General features: G+C 35.0%; 2 protein-coding genes across 4 annotated transcripts; both read right to left on the minus strand.

Moving 5' to 3' along the window:
- Positions 1-5624: 5624 nt before the first annotated feature.
- On the minus strand, positions 5625-11158 carry LOC145595732 (protein TIFY 8-like). 2 transcript variants are annotated; one of them, XM_081652151.1, is made up of 6 exons: positions 10909-11158; positions 9798-9979; positions 9257-9702; positions 9068-9158; positions 6636-6849; positions 5625-6164 (listed from the first exon to the last, which is right to left on the minus strand). In XM_081652151.1, the coding sequence occupies exons 1-6, from the start codon at positions 11018-11020 to the stop codon at positions 6088-6090; spliced, it is 1122 nt and encodes a 373-aa protein (XP_081508277.1). In that variant the 5' UTR covers positions 11021-11158; the 3' UTR covers positions 5625-6087. The 2 variants fall into 2 exon arrangements, with proteins under 2 accessions (XP_081508277.1, XP_081508276.1); XM_081652150.1 differs by having other exon boundaries at positions 10867-11158.
- A 629-nt stretch (positions 11159-11787) lies between these two features.
- LOC145595733 (uncharacterized) lies at positions 11788-16219 on the minus strand. 2 transcript variants are annotated; one of them, XM_081652153.1, is made up of 3 exons: positions 14462-16219; positions 13696-13804; positions 11788-12658 (listed from the first exon to the last, which is right to left on the minus strand). In XM_081652153.1, exon 1 carries the CDS (start codon positions 16212-16214, stop codon positions 14478-14480), a length of 1737 nt encoding a protein of 578 aa, XP_081508279.1. In that variant the 5' UTR covers positions 16215-16219; the 3' UTR covers positions 11788-12658; positions 13696-13804; positions 14462-14477. The 2 variants fall into 2 exon arrangements, with proteins under 2 accessions (XP_081508279.1, XP_081508278.1); XM_081652152.1 differs by having other exon boundaries at positions 13696-16219.
- Positions 16220-16315: the final 96 nt, after the last annotated feature.

A 16315-nucleotide genomic window follows, 5' to 3' on the forward strand; every position in this document is an offset into this window, starting at 1 on the left:
GATATTGTTCAATGAATAATGGATGGTAGCTTAATTACATATGTAATTATTTGATGTAAATTAAATAATACATCTATCCAAGATGATCTTCTGGATTAAGAATCCACCTAATCTGTATATGTTATGGATAGAGTAGCCATTTAATGCTTATAAAATGATTCTCAATGATAATTGTCATGTTTCTAAGGCTCCTAGTCCATGAAAACAATACCACGTATACAAAATCTTACAAATGACTAGGTAAGCACCTTAAAGCTTATGAGAAAGTATCTTATTTTTCCAATCTTGTTTTGATCTTTCTACTTTTAGTTGTTATTATGTTGCCATCTATAATATTTTAAGGCCATGTTCACTTCATCTTAAAAAATAAATATTTAGTAAAAATAAGTTCATTTTAGTAAAAATAAGTTGAGTTAAGCAATAATAAGTTTAGTTTAGTAAAATAATTTCAGTTTAGTAAAAATAGTAACTCAAAAGAAGAAATAGAACTGAGAATCAGAGAAATGAATTTCATTTCAGTAAAATTAATTTCAGTTCAGCAAAAATAAGATGAAGTGAACATGACCTTAAATCTAACTTTGACCACAATATTTTTTTAATTTTTTTATTTTATTTTATTTATTTTTTTGAAAACTTGACCATCAATATATATCAAGGCGGAGATTGATCTGAAAAAGCCTTTAATTATGTGTTACCAAAAAATAATAATTTGATATTATAAAACTAACATTGCATTGAGATTAGTATACCAATATTTACACAACTAAATTATTGTGTGAGTCCAAACTCATGATAAAACAAATATAATAAGTTATTGCATTTTATATAATTTATTGAACATCTCATTTAAATAACTTTATAAACAATTTGAAATGTAATTAGATCTCGACTTGGAAGTAAAAGTTTTAATTTTGAATATTTCATATAAATTAAACTTTTGAAATTTCATATTGCTCATTGGACATATCAATTTTTCGAATTTTATGCATTGGGTGGTTGGACTTATGATGAAATTAAACTGACTCGCCCAATATTTTGTGGCTATAATATTAATTAATAATAATTTTATGTAAATCTTTGTAAGGTTTTAAAATAAAAAGTCTAAATGAGATAATCATTTTAGGACGAAGGAAGTACTCTTATCTTCCAAATTACTTTATTCTTGGCAAAAAGCCTTCTCTTACACCTTTTCATCATAGCACACCATATGAATCCACTCACATACAATTTAACAATACTCATGTTTTTAAAAAATTTATTTTTTCCTACCCAAAATTAAAAATAATAAATGGACATATGTTAAATAATCTTATTATTTTTGGCGGATTCTGTAACTACAATAAATGAGCAAATACAAAAAAGAACAGGATTTAAGGCATGACTGCATGAGATCATAACTAATTCTTCTATTTGCGCAAAAATCGCAAAGTCAAATTAATTTGTTGCAACAAACTAGTTTTTGGCCGCCAAGCAATGCCTCGGATTATTGCACAAATGGCACGAGTACATTCATTTTTATTTAATTTATTTTCTATTTTATTATGAAAGAAATGATAGCTTGTGATACTTTGGAATTTGCATGTATTTGAGGCTGAAGGTTCAAATCTCGTTCAAACCATGTTTTTCAGTAAATGAAAAAAAAGACTCATTGAATGATGCAAGCACCATATGACACTTGGATTATTAACACTATCTAAGTATTACGTTTAAATTAACAGGTTTAATTATTAGTAGAAAAGAAAATATCTACTTATCGATTGTTTCCACGAATGAATGGTGAATTTATGTAACTCAACCAAATCAAAGTTAAATTAAATAATGTATCGAAGATCGATGTTTTTGCCCCGTCAAAATTGAAAATAAAAATCATGCACGTGCCTGACCGTCTTGGTATAGAATTCACTTAGGCCATGTTCTCTTCACCTGATATTTACCGATGAAATCAGATCTACTGCACTTAAATTATACTTATTGATTAAAACTTATTTTTCATTGATTCTCTGTTTTTCACCCTGATGTTACTGATTTACTAAGAAACTGAACGAAACTCCAGAAACGAAAGAAAGTGAGGAAGAAACAGATGTAGAAATAGAAAAACTTCCGAAACGAAGGAGCCTAAACAGGAAGAAGAGGGATTCACCGAAGAAGATCCTTCTCCTTCCCTTATTTCGGAAGAAAAGAAGGATCCAGACAAAATCAAAATGGATGAAATGGGAAAGATCCGAGTGAATGGAAAGGACAAAACCAAGGATGAATTTCACTTGCACTTAAAAGAGCATGATATAAAAATAACCCAACTTCTTATTCTGGGAATCAAGATATTTCGAAGTTCGAAATACTTAAACAAGAAAAAAAAAACCCATTCTGGTTTCAAAACCCCTTCTTTTTCTTCTTTTCGACTATAAACGTTGGAATCGTCCAACGCGATATATAAAAAGCAATCGGTTTGAAAATGCGGTAAGAAATGAAATGTCACAATATTTTTTTATACATGTCAAAATGATGGAAAACAAAGAATTTCTTTTACATATCCACCTAGTTTATCCATTTTCTGGGAAATGATAAAAAGAAAGATTTCTTTGGCTACAACAGAAAAATTCTTATATGATGATGAACTATACAATTATTGGATTTATACGAACGAACAAAAAAAAAACAGCTTAATGTTTATCAATTACACTATTTTTGTACCAAACTTAACATTTTTTTTTCTTTCTAAATTTAACTTGTTTTTACGAATCTGGAATAGTTCTTATTAATGTAAATTATTTTATTGAATATTATTTATTTAACGTGAAGAGATATAATAAGAACTTTAGTTTACAAGGTAGAGTGAATGGGGATTATTTATAAAGTAACTCCACGATAAGGTTGTGTTATTTTCATTTAAAATTTTTGTAATCATTATGTATTAAACATTAAAATTCATTTTCTTGTAATTTCATATTAGAAAAAACTTTTGGCCAACCTATTTTCTTTTAGCTATATACACCAAGACAAATTTAACAATGCCCCCAAGGTGACTATGTTTGTCTTATATATTGGGGATTTTATGCATGAGCAACCTTATTCTAGCCTGGTATAGAATGAACTAAGTTTATTAAGTTTGACCACATGAACAATAAATGAGACTAATAAAAAAAAATTAAAAAATAAATAAATAAATAAAAAAGAAGCAAAACTAGTACTAACTTATTAAAATTACGGAGTAATCTAATTTTTTTTTCTCATGTTCGGTCGTACAAGAAAGGATTGGTTGAGAAATGAGATAATTAGGAAGAAAAAAGTAGGGTTACATATATAAATTGGTGTACAAGATAAGGGAGAATCGCTTAAGGTGGTTTGACTAAGTGAGACTCTAGAAGGAGGCTTGAAGAGTTGCAAAGTGTTGGGATTATTGCAAGTGATAGGGGAAGACTTAAGGGGGTGTTTGGTTGAAGACTTGAAGGTATTCATCAAAGGGTAAAGGAATCAATTGCCCTTATTCCCTTTGATGTTGTTTGTTAGCCCTTTCTTCATTCCCCTAAAGTCTTCCAAGATGATTCCCCACCCCCTAGCTTAGGTATTCAGATCAATTCACTATCCTTAGCCACCACCACCGCCTCCCCTCCCCCACTCCCCTCAAAACCCCTCTCCTCCTACCCCGACCCCCGGAAAACCCCTCACCTACCCAGAAAACCATCAATCGCCGCTCCCCCACCCTCGAATCCCTAGTGTTTTGACGGTTTCGAGGGTAGGGGGAGGTTCAATCGATGGTTTTGCGAGTAGGGGAGGGGTTTCTAGGGTTTTTAGATGGGAGGGGTTTCAGATCGAGGAGGGGAGATCCACCTACATCTCGTTTAGATGTAATCCTCATTTATATTTCTACTATCACTTTTTTTATTCTCTTAAGTAATTAATTTCGATGCAAAATTAACGATATTTAACAATATGTAGATATAAATTTATAATTTAATTTGCGTCGATCAAGTTTGAAACATTTATGTAATAAGCAACGTGGCTTAGATTATCAACCTGATCTCAAATAAATTATACCTTTTTTTATATTACATTCTACTCCACAATAATATATTTGAGGAGAGGGGGGGGGGGGTTTAAGGAGGGTATTTGTATAGAATATGAATATGAATGTGACATATACCTCAAAGTAGACCACATTTGGTTAAAATTAAGGAAAGTGATTATAAGCAAGAGACTATGATGACAAAAAATTGTGACACAAATGAAGGTGGATTATCCCCATTTGCCTATCATTTCTTTTTTGTCACATTGCTCAAGTATTAGGTTGACTAGTCAATATTTTGGATATTATTAAGGAATTTTCTTAGTATAAAGTTGAGGTAGATTGATTTTGTGGACCCTAAGATTATTATTGGATAATGCTAATTCTACAAAAGGCAAAACTAATGAAGCTAAGGTGGACCAATAAAATTTTAGCACAACTTGTGTTGTCCACTTCGCCAACATAAGTGCAACATAGCAACCATAAAAATAAATAAAAAAAAGTTAGGCATAAAATGAAAAATCTATTTGGCCTATCAATTGCCATGAAGTAGAAACATAATCATACATTTTAAAGAGAATTTGGAATACAATTGAGCTAGATAATGGAATTTTGTCATATACTCTATAAGTATATTTCAGTGTTTTTGATAGATTTTCACTTGGATTTGTTAAATGGATTCCTTCTAAGTGTTAGTACAGCCGTGAGTAGTATTTGTCCCACATTGAAAAAAAAAAAAAAAATTTATATCACAAGCGGGCTACTCCTCCTCGTTGTGAAATCTGATTTGTGGGCTTTTGGGCTTCTCTCCCTTGTGTTCTCCCCAATTTTATTTATTTATTTATTTTTTTTTTTTTTTTGTATAATAAACTGGTATCCGAGCTAGGTTTGATCTGGTAGCACCTCTAATAGGGGCACCGTCTATGTTATGTCTTATGCCATTAAGGATCATCATATTTCCTAGGCTTCTCTAATCTTTCCTCTTTAGAACTAACTAAAGCAAGTAAACAACTCAAGATTGTAATTTCTTGTGAATTTCCCTTCCACCATTTTTTTTTATAGCCAATCAAACAACACTTAGTCAATCACATACATTCTTGTATTCAAGATGATATATATGAATATATCATTCTCAAACACTTGATTCACAAACTTAAATTTACCAGCCTATCACAAAGCGAAATCAAACAGGCATATTCCATGAATAAGAATCAGTGATTTCTGATGCAACTAAAACATAGCTGACTTCTGCTGTAACTGAGCACTTAAAATCGTCTGTGTTTAACATGGTACAATGGTACATCATTGAATAAGAGAAATCTAGTTACCTACTTAAGAGCTTCTTATGTACGACAATAAACATGTATGTCTATAACTTCTCTTTTGCTCTAGGGGACCTTATATTGAGAGTGAAAGAGATACTAACAGAGGCCTGACGGCTTTCCTGAATCATGACCGCGCCAAATCTGTTGCTGAAGGTACAAAGCTGCTGCAGTAGTGCAGAAGCTGCATTTCCTTTGGCTGTTGTTGAGCCTAGCTCCAACGTGTTTACATTTGCAGAGATACTCATAGTCAGTACCGGTTTAAAACATAATCTCATAAAAGCAAACCATCATTTAAATTTGATGTCAACAAAACTATAGGTTTGCTCATAAACGATAACATGTTCTTCATTAAGAGAGATTGACACAATTTGACAACTAATTAGTAATTACAAACAACAGCACAAGGGGACTACCAATACAAATATTAGTCGTTACACCGAGATATTCATCACCATAATACGAGGTAATCAGTAAGAGTTAGCTTACATAAGTTAATACATGAGCAAGATGGAATTAGTCAGGTGCTCGATTTGCATTGAGTTCCCGAGAAGACGATTTAAGGTACTTAATCTGATTACATAAGACCATGTACATAGCTTGCTATTCCTAATCCACTTATCTAAATACTGGAATTAAAGTCAGCTAAAAGTTATCTACTCATCAAAAACCCTTGAGCAAGGGTTAGTAAACGCAGGGTTAGACACTTAGACCTATTATCTGCTCATCTACTAGCTGCTGTTGCGCCCATATATATCCTCGTCATACCTCCCGCTTTGTTTCAAGGACAGGTTCTGTTGCCTGACCTGAAGTTCCTGCAGGTTTGGCAATCATCCCACCTGCCATAAAATGAAAGAAAATTATGGATCTATGAAAATAGTCTGAATCTGGAGTACATCTTCAAGAATTATATAATACTATGAATATTAATACATTTCCATTATCTTCGCTAGCCATTCAAGATACTGAGATAATGGCACAAGGATTAAGTATTTAAAGGGGTACTGTAAAGCATCAATTTCAGCACAATATAGTCATATATAAACTACTGTATGTTGTCACTAGTGAATTTCAATGTGCCGATGTAAGAGGCAGATATATAGTTAAATAATAAGAGATATTAATTGGATTTTTATAACGGTTAAAAGAGAATTGCAAAAAATTAGAAACGGTGAACATCTTGAGGCAAAGCCAATTTGAACCGACTGCCATAGTAATACCAAACGAAATCATCAAAGATAGGCCTCGTACACAGCAAATAAAACTACATTTGAACAATCTTCGACTTGAGGAAAACTTAATATAATTACCTGGGTTGATAGAGCCCAATCCATGGATGGAATTTGCACCGGCAGATAATAGGTTGTGATACTTCTGCACAAAAGAACGGTCAGCAGGTGTATTTGTTTCATGCTCTCCGCTAGGTAAACAATATTCATTTGTGGTTGTCCTGGGTGAAGCTTTCGGTAAATTAGTCGACCAAGATCCTCCATTTGATCCGGCCATAGCCATGATAACATCTGCCTGTAGCAATTTATCACAAGCAAACCATCAGCTGAAGCAATTATGCAGGCCTCTGACACAAATTGACAACATAACCTTAAACCATGCTATCATATGAATGCAATGTGGTAATGTCCTTCGCATGTAAATTGTAATTCCTTTCTCAGTCTCTCAAATTGTCACTTTAAAGATCTTCCAAATAGGGTGGAGAAATAAAACATTCCTAACACCTCCGCCCCATAAAAAATTTACTTTAGATGACCCATATCAATCTATATTTTCACTCATATAGTAAGCACTCTCTCTCTAATGCTTCTCTAGAGTTGCGCCCCACACCCACCCATCCACTTTTTGTCTCAACTTTTTCACTCTTCTTAATCTCCCCGCAATTCCCCAGTGTATAGTTCTTATGGGACAAAGGACTTATTTCACTCAGATCAGATCCACTGTATTTCTAGCAGACAAATGACATTGACTTTTCCTACATACAAATTCAATGGCATCTATAAGGGACAACAGCTCTTTCTAAAACCATTACAATGCATTAAAAAGCAAATAACGAATCGATTGTAAGACGTCTGTCATACTTCTCTTTAGAGATAGCAGAACATCTCACCCCAGATTCTGGAATCTCCTGGTGTCAAATGTTTTCATCAATTTTGCAAGCGTACAAACAAAGAAAAGTACATTACTTTTTCATCTACTAAATTCTTGCATCCATACATCATGACATGTGCTATCTCCTATGATATCCAACAAAAAGAAATGAAGAATAAAACTATAGTAGCTTAGAATATTAGGTACAACAAAAACAGATGTTCCTGCCACCGGAGGCTTGTTTTCTTTACTCTGGGTAAAACTTACCTGATACTAAACTAACTGAAGTTGTATGAGTTATTATGATCTAGCAAGTGAAATAAAAAAAATAAGTTTCAAGGTGAGAAGAATAAGACCTAAATAACAATACAGTCACAGAAGTATAAGAAAATGAAAAGACTAGACCATAATTCACAAGTTTTTGTATTAATTCCTAATAGCCTTCCAACGCATAAAGTAATTGTAGCATAATAAGGTATTAATAGACAATCTTCCCAACACCCTACAGTAATTTGGAGAAATATTACATGCAACACCTTTGTTTACAAGAAAAGTTTACAAGAAAAGGCATTCACCACGCCAGACGTAGAGAGGTCAATCCACAAATTTATTTATTTATTTATTTATTTATTTTTTATTTTTTTATTTTTTTGATAGAGCGAAACCCAATGTTTAAGTGAAGCTTTAAGCTTAAACATTTGATCCAACTGCCAGCATATTAATTCTAAGCCTCAATCACTTCATCACTGGTAATTATAATAATCCTTATTAAAACTACAAAGAAGATAAGCAGGGCTATTTAACCTAATAAATGGAAGAGAAGGTTGAAATGAAAAGAACTCCTTCTCTGGATAGCTGATACCCAGCAAAGTTACAGAGAATTGGACAATTGGTGAATAGGACTCCCCAAAAGTGTCTTTCTTTTAAAGTATTTGACACATGTAAATCGAAAGCTAATCTATGAATCTCAATGGTACAGAAGTACACTTCCATTTCAAAGTTTACACTCAAAGCTTATCCAACAATGATTAATAAAAAATTACTGCATGTACATGCAACAGAATGATTGTCAACATTAACATCATCACAACAGCAAAAATATTTCAAATTCAGCAGCCCTACAATGCATACATCAAGTCCACGTCTCCGCAACAAGGTTTTCCTATGCAAATACTCTTACAATAATCATTGAATAAAAAGAGCATTTTTCCCAAACATCAAAGACTATTAATCTTCTTCAAAGCTTGCACCCTTTCCTAAGTCTAACTAGGTGCTGCTAAGAAAAATTGAATCACTTTGCAGCTATGTTACTCGGACTCTTTCATTTACCTCACGTGTCCGTGTCGACACGACTCGTGTCGGACACCGCCACTTGGACACTTCATTTTTAACTAAAAACACAATTTTTTTCAAGAAAATGGGCGAGTCCGATACTTGGACACCCGTGTCTAATTGGACACTTCATCCGAGTCCAAGTAACATAGCTTTGCAAGCTCAAAACTTAGCTATAAGACTGCAACAGTAATTTTATGTCCTATCAATTGATGGCAGTTATTGTTATTAGTGTACTGACGACATTCTCGTAACCAGAATAGTTTCCTGTAGAACGTACCCCATTTTAAGCAAAGAAATGGTCACAAACCTTGTTTGGATTAACATTATCGAAAACATGGACTTGACCACCATAGATTATAGTCATTTGTCTGCTTCCAGATGTACTTAGGCCCCGTGAACTGCAATTATCAAATAAAGATGTAACAATACAAAAGTGGAAGGTGGCAAAACAAGAAAAAAGATTAATTGATACAGTAAAAAGGCTTTTTTTTCTTACATTGGAGGGTTAGATGGTTCTGGATCAGAAATATGAGTGGCAGGCTTTATGTTGCAACCAGTTGGAAGCAACCCATGAGGGTTTCTCTCAGTAGCCGGGTTGCTACCAGCAGCGATCGAATTGAAGATACCAGAGCCTTTATTCCCAGTTCTAGACCCTTCATCCGCAGCCAGCTGAGGCAAGACTGATGGACCAGAGCTGATATCCCTCAATCTGCTTGAGGGTGCTTGATACATGAGAGGAGAAGACTTCATGACACAAGCATTATACTGCATGCTACTCCCTCCAACATTCATCGGATTCAGTCTCTTAGAGTTCACAAAGTTGGCATTACTTGTCTGAGACATAAAAGAAGATAGTGGCCTAATATTTTGAGGTACACCATTAAGGGGCCCATCAAAAGGTGAAAATTTGAGTCTATCCCCACCACTTGCACTGCGAAGCATCTGGATCCAAACATAGGAATATATTCACATAAATTGGAGCAATAAGATAAGGTATTTGTATACATTTCGAACAAAGAAATGACAACGACATGTACCTTTATCACATGAGAACTCTCAGGAATCATTTGTGGAATCCCCTCTCTTGATGATCCAGTAAAACCAGAATCCGAATGACTCCGCTTGCTTCCCACAAATCGATTACTTACCTCAGACACGGATAGATCACTTTTTGGACCATAACTTGAAATTCTCTCCAACTGACTATTCACCTGTTTCTCTGCCATTGATAGTGGGAATTTAATTCAGTTATCTTAGAAAACATGATAATGCCCAAGTTGTTGAAATAAAAATGGCCACCCACTTTTAAAATTGTGCACATATTCAATATACCTCAGCTTAGCAAAAGAAAACAGTCCCAAGAGACAACATCAACCAAGTGCACAAATCAAATGTCTCTTTTTTAAGGGTGGGGTAGCTACCAACCACATTTAATTAACTGTCCGGAACTAATAGTCACATCGATAATATAATTTAAACCAGTAATGTGACAACTAAATCCGGACGACGGGAGTATTATACATCACAGTGATCCAAAACTTGATATAAGACAAGGTTATACTAAATACACTATTTAGAGGACCAACAACAAGTACTATAATTTCTTGGAATTTAAAAGGGGAAAAAATTAAACAAATGTAGAGCCATAGATTAACTTCAAATTTCTTAAAAACACAAAAAAAATGCCATTAATCAAGTTGAGAACAGAAATCTAAATGTAAGAAAAGTCCCCACAAAAATGCATTCAACAGATAGCAGGAAAACAGAAATCAAGCTAACTAAAGATGAAATCAAAGGGAAGATAAAATTCTGCAAAATACCCACCAAAATGCATTCAACAAATAGCAGATAGAAACAGAAATTAAGCAAAAAAAATCAAGAAATAACAAATTCTGCAAAAGCCCACCAAAATGCACCAACAAATAGCATAAAGAAACAGAAATTAAGCTTAAAAAAATCTAAATTCCGAAAAATGCCCACCAATATGCATTCAACAATTAGCATACAGAAACAGAAATCGAGCTAAAAAAATCAAGTGATATCAAAATGTGCAAAATGCCAAGAAATCAGAATTTATAATTTTTTTTACAAAAGACGGAAGAATACCAGAGAGAGGAAAAGAAGCAGCGGGAAAGGTGGGAGCTTTACCACCAAGAAAGTCATGAAAAACAGCAGCAGAAGTTTGTGTTGGAGGTGGGTTGCTGTCAGAAGCAGTATTTTTAGTGGGGTCACCTGTCATCATCATCGCCATTGTTGGCATTTCATGTTCATCCTCCCATTATTGTTAATTTGTTACAGAAAGTTTAGAGGGAGAAAGAGAAAGAGAAAGGGGTTGATTTGATTGATGGGTTTGGGCTGGAATCTGGGTAAAAGGGGCAAAGAGAGTGAACCCAGAAGAGAGTGAAGAAGTGGAGAGATAGAAAGAGATGGGTCGATGTAGTCAAGTGTTAAAAAGGCCAAGTTGCTGTGGTCTGTGGGGTTATGTTGTGATCTACGGTTGCAATACCGTGACAACGCCCTCAGTTTTGAATGGGTTTCGATTATTGACACGAACTTGACACTATTAACATTAGACATAAAGCTAGTTATTGTTCTATTGTTTATATACGGAGTACAATATTAGTACAACAATACGAAGTGGATAAGTCGCCATACTCATCAACCAACAACTACTATTTCAGTAACACGGGTTTGGTGGGCCTACGAAAGATCCAACCTAAGGCCTTCTCCAACCAATAACAACAAAGCCTTAATCCCAAAATGATTTGGGGTCGACTAACACGAATCTTCATTAAGAATCGAATCATTTGAAAAGAGTTTGAAAAAGGTAAGTAAAGTGAGCAAACGAAAAAGTATTCTCCAACCATTACAGTATAAAGGTTATCAGTCATGGTAATACACATAATGCTAAAGGTAATGGTGGACATATTTTGTGCAATTGGATGACAAAATTGAATGAGGTGTTTTATTTATTTATTTATTTATTTATTTATTTATTCAGTCACTGTATCAAGTTTGTGTCAATAAATGAAGTTAATTTTAACTTTTAAAAAGAACCATAAACACAAGAATGAGTGCAATGAAATTCTAGTTTTCTAAGTTCTAACCCATCTACCCCAAACTTAGTTTTGTTCTTCTGCAGTTTTCATGTTTTGTGAAAAAGTCAAATGAAGTAGGAGAGCAAAACATAATTTACAAATCCTCGAGTCTTTTCGTTACTACCATTCAAACATCTACTACCTCCGTTTCATATTATGTCAATCGTTGCAAATAATATGAAAATAAGGTAGCGTTTATACCCAAAACACAAGTGCAAGAAAGATGTTAAGAAACAGGTGCGTTGCAGAGTTCATCCCTCATAGAATCAATCAGCTTCTGAAGCTCTTGAATTTCAGCATCACACTTGGCCTTAGTCTCCTTGACGGCCTGCTTTAACTCAGCAACATTGGCCACAGATTTTCCAGGACGGGCTTGCTTCTCGAGCTTGTGAGTTTTCCATGCAGCATTCAGAACATCCCTACCTTCTGAAGTCTTTAACCAAATGCAAAACCGGTAAAACTGTCTGCAGGTGTACACATCAGCAGACTGGAACATATTCTTCTTGGTGATAGCCGTGTGCACAACACTACGTCGCACAGACTCATCAGGAATCAGAGTAAAGTCTTCAATGAATAAACCCCTTGACAGTAAGGAAGCTCTGGATCAGCTCCTCTTTAGTCCAGCTGTCAATCTGGAAGGTCTGAACACAAAAGAGGCTCCAAATTCGTTCGCAGCTTAGGAGCCGAGCAGTAACATGGCCAGGCAAATAGGGAGGCGAAGGAATATTAGCCATTATCACAAACCAAGAGAACCAAAGGTAATAACACTACTAAGTGATACTCACAGATGAAGACAGAATCTGCACAAAATAAGAAAACATAACAATAGTTAAAACAGGAAGGGTGCACCTATTCATAGATAAAATAGTTTAAACATGCTAAGTGATAAAATATTAGATAAGAGGTGCCCCACCAGACCAAAACCGCGCATAAGTAAGCCCAACCCAGCTAAACATCCTAGGCTCCGTATGAGTGCGAGAGGAAGAGGGGGGGGGGGGGGGGGGGAGGGAGTAAAAGACTCTACACGGCTACACCTATTAAGTGCCTCTAGTCGGGTTCAAAGTAGTGACATAGAAATATGTTATCACTAGACCAATGCAAGCAACTTGTGGTAGCAAAGCGGTAGATACGTCCAAATGTATAATAAATATCCTAATACGTATTGGTTTGAACTTGGTAGACACAAACCAATACATTAGCTAGTATACAAAGCATACTTATTATACATTTATGCTCCATATTAAAAGCTTGACGAAGTAATAAGAGTTTAGCCTCATAATAGAAAATCATGGTATCAAATTCCACTAGGGGCTCTTTGGGGTGCCTTCTGGCTCCTTTGAGGGCCCACATCTTTTTTTTTTTAAAATAAAATTTATAAAACATAAAATAAATAAAAACAAAGCACAAATTGAAAATTACTACGTATTTATTTTAGATTTTCAGGTGTCAGTTTAAGCTTTTGATGACTAAAATGTATTCGTTATTTTGATGAACTTTTTAATATTAAATTCATGAAAAATTTTGTCAATGTATTATGTATGAAACACAACTTCATTGTTTACTTGTTTAGGAGCCTTATTTAGTTTTCTATCCGGACCACAAAAATGTCCGAGATGACACCAATTTTTTCCATAAGCAATCATCCCATATTTTTTTTTTTTCACATTAAGCGTACCACACAAACTGAATGATAGCAAAAATCATAATTCAATTTCATAATCATATACAACTTTATTACTAATAAAATAATACCTACAATATACACAGATTATGATAATGAAACACAAACTGTGATGTAAGAACTTCCAAAATTGTAAGGTTAAGAAAAATGACTTACTGAGCTTAGTCCTTAAGAGAAAGTGCCAGGCGGTGCTGCTGAGGCTGTCCCCTGTCGGCACCGAGTTCGTCTACTCGTCGTTCCAAGTAGAATGCAGCAAAAGCTTGCCCTTATATATGAGAAGAGTCAAGGTGAGATATATATAGAAAGTGATTGGGTTTATAGAAGTTGAGCAGTTGAGCCATAAATGGAATTTATAGGGAATGGGTGTTTTGAAAGACCATAACTTCTTAGCCTTTTTACCGTTTTGTTTCCCCATTAAAAATGAAAAAATTGAAATCATGCAAATATGCAACACAGGCTAGAACCGCTTGACCATGCACACGATATTGTACGGTTATTTAATCAACTTTGTCACTTATCTCAATCTTATTCCCAACTCATACTCGCATCAAACAGGAGAAAACACATCTTATCCTTATCTCACTCAACAGCTTCCTCATTCATGCACCCTTTTATCCCATAAACCAAACACCCCCGTCTTGGGCGTCTAAGTAAAGTACATACTTTGCATGACATACTCATGAAAAACTACACCTTTGTGACTTAGTCTTAGCTCATGAAAAACAATGTGATGATGCTTTGTATTTCTCCCAGATTGAATTTGGTTCTATGTAAGTAATAATTCACTGCTTTTCAACTGTTTGACATACTCGATTTCAAAAGTTCTGTATATCACACGAAGTTCAGGTTTGCCTCTTTGGGAACGAGATAGTAGTGAGTTCTTGAAATATAACACACAAGTATTAATCAAATCCAGCCTTACATTTCAAATTTTGAATTCAGCATTTCTTTATTTTTCTTCTCTTGCCGACAGAAGACCTCTTACAAGACTTTCCGCGATTGGCTGAATCCCCACGGTCTGAGCATTCCTTCAGCACATTGGACATAGCCTTGGCTTTTTGGATGATGGATTTTCTCCTATCATGGAAGGTGTCTACAGCTCCAAATTCATTTGGCAAAGTTGTTGAGGACCGAACAGTAGCCACTAATTCCGAAATTTTTAGAGCCATGTCATGCAATGCCTTCTTTTTGAGCTCACAATGCAGATTCTGGTAAGTAAGATACTTGGGAACACAGCCTCTTTGGATCAATTCCTCAAATTCCAGCACTGCTTCCTCCAACCTATTCATTTTACACAGTGACTCAATTAACACAGTGCTTAAATCCGAGTCTAAAACATAACCCTTGGATCTCATGTCCGCCCTTATTTGCACAACCAATTCCAATCTCTCCTCCTCACACAACATCTTCAACAACAACTGAAATGTCAGACCATCCGGCTCATAACCAGACTCTACTATCTTTCTATAAAGATTCAATCCCTCTTCGACTTTCCCATGTTTTAAGTAATACCTAAAGAACCAGTTATATGTCATAGCAGTGGGCACAACATCTCTACTAATCATCATCCTAAGAATCTTACCTGCCCCGGTGAGGTCCCCTGCCTTACAAAACCCTCTAATCAATGAATTATAGGTCGAAAAAGTGGGACCTGGCTCTAGAACTAGAAACCTCTCCAACACCCCTAAGGCCTCCTTCAACCTCCCCGCTCCTGCTAATGCACCCACCAAAGGAAGATACACCATCTTGTTAGGGGCAACACCGCCTTTCCTCATTTCACCAACTAACTCTAGTGCCCTATCAACATTACCCATCTTACAATAACCATCAACAACTATACCATAAGTAACAACCACCGGAACCAATTTCTCCCCCCTCATTCGCAACCAAAGCCGTTCCACCTGTTTTATGTTCTGTACTCGAAACCACCCTTTGAGTAGCATATTATACACAGTAATCGACGGAACCCAACTGGGATCCAAACACATTTTGCTATCTATAAGATCAGAAGCAACTCTAACATGACCATATCTACACAAAGCATTTAACAACAATTCAAACACATCAATTTCCAAAGTATTAGCAAAATCAAACACATGAATAACATTTAATACTTTACCTAAACGAGCATAATGTCTAATTAAAACCCCTAAATTTTCAGCTGAAACTAATTCAGACCCATCACCCCTCTTAATCTTATCCATCATTATCATCAATACCCACTTAAATTCACCTGATTTTGCAAGGATATTTACCATTGAATTAAAGATTAAAGCAGAAGAATGATACCCAGGTTGATTATCTAACCACTTGAAGACTGAGAAAACCCGATTCGGCGACGAATCAAACTTCTTGAAGATTGCCAGCAATAAAGATGAAGAGGGTTCAATTTTAGCTTCTTGGAGAGCATTTTCGAAGTCTGAAATGGACAAAAAATTGGGATTTTTGAGGATAGTGCAAAGAGTATTAAAATCACTCTCTGAAAAATTAGGGTTAGGGTTTATCGGTGTGGAGAGAGAATGAAGAAATTGGAACCTGGGTACTACAGATTTAACTTGATTCCAGATTGACGATGAATTAGAAGGTGATTTGGGGGTGAAATTAGGGATTTTAGGGTTTGAATTTGAGATAGAGCGGATTAATTTTGGAGAGAGAAAGATGAGAAATGGAGACATTCTGTATTCATGAATTCCCGCCAGCTTCCATATTACCGTTGAAGTTCGTTATTTATAGTTAGGCCGATTTTTCAACGAGTAAAACTAACCATTCATAATGT

Source organism: Chenopodium album, chromosome 19 (assembly GCF_948465745.1).
Source record: "Chenopodium album chromosome 19, dcCheAlbu1.1, whole genome shotgun sequence".
In the NCBI taxonomy this organism is placed as follows: domain Eukaryota; kingdom Viridiplantae; phylum Streptophyta; class Magnoliopsida; order Caryophyllales; family Amaranthaceae; genus Chenopodium; species Chenopodium album.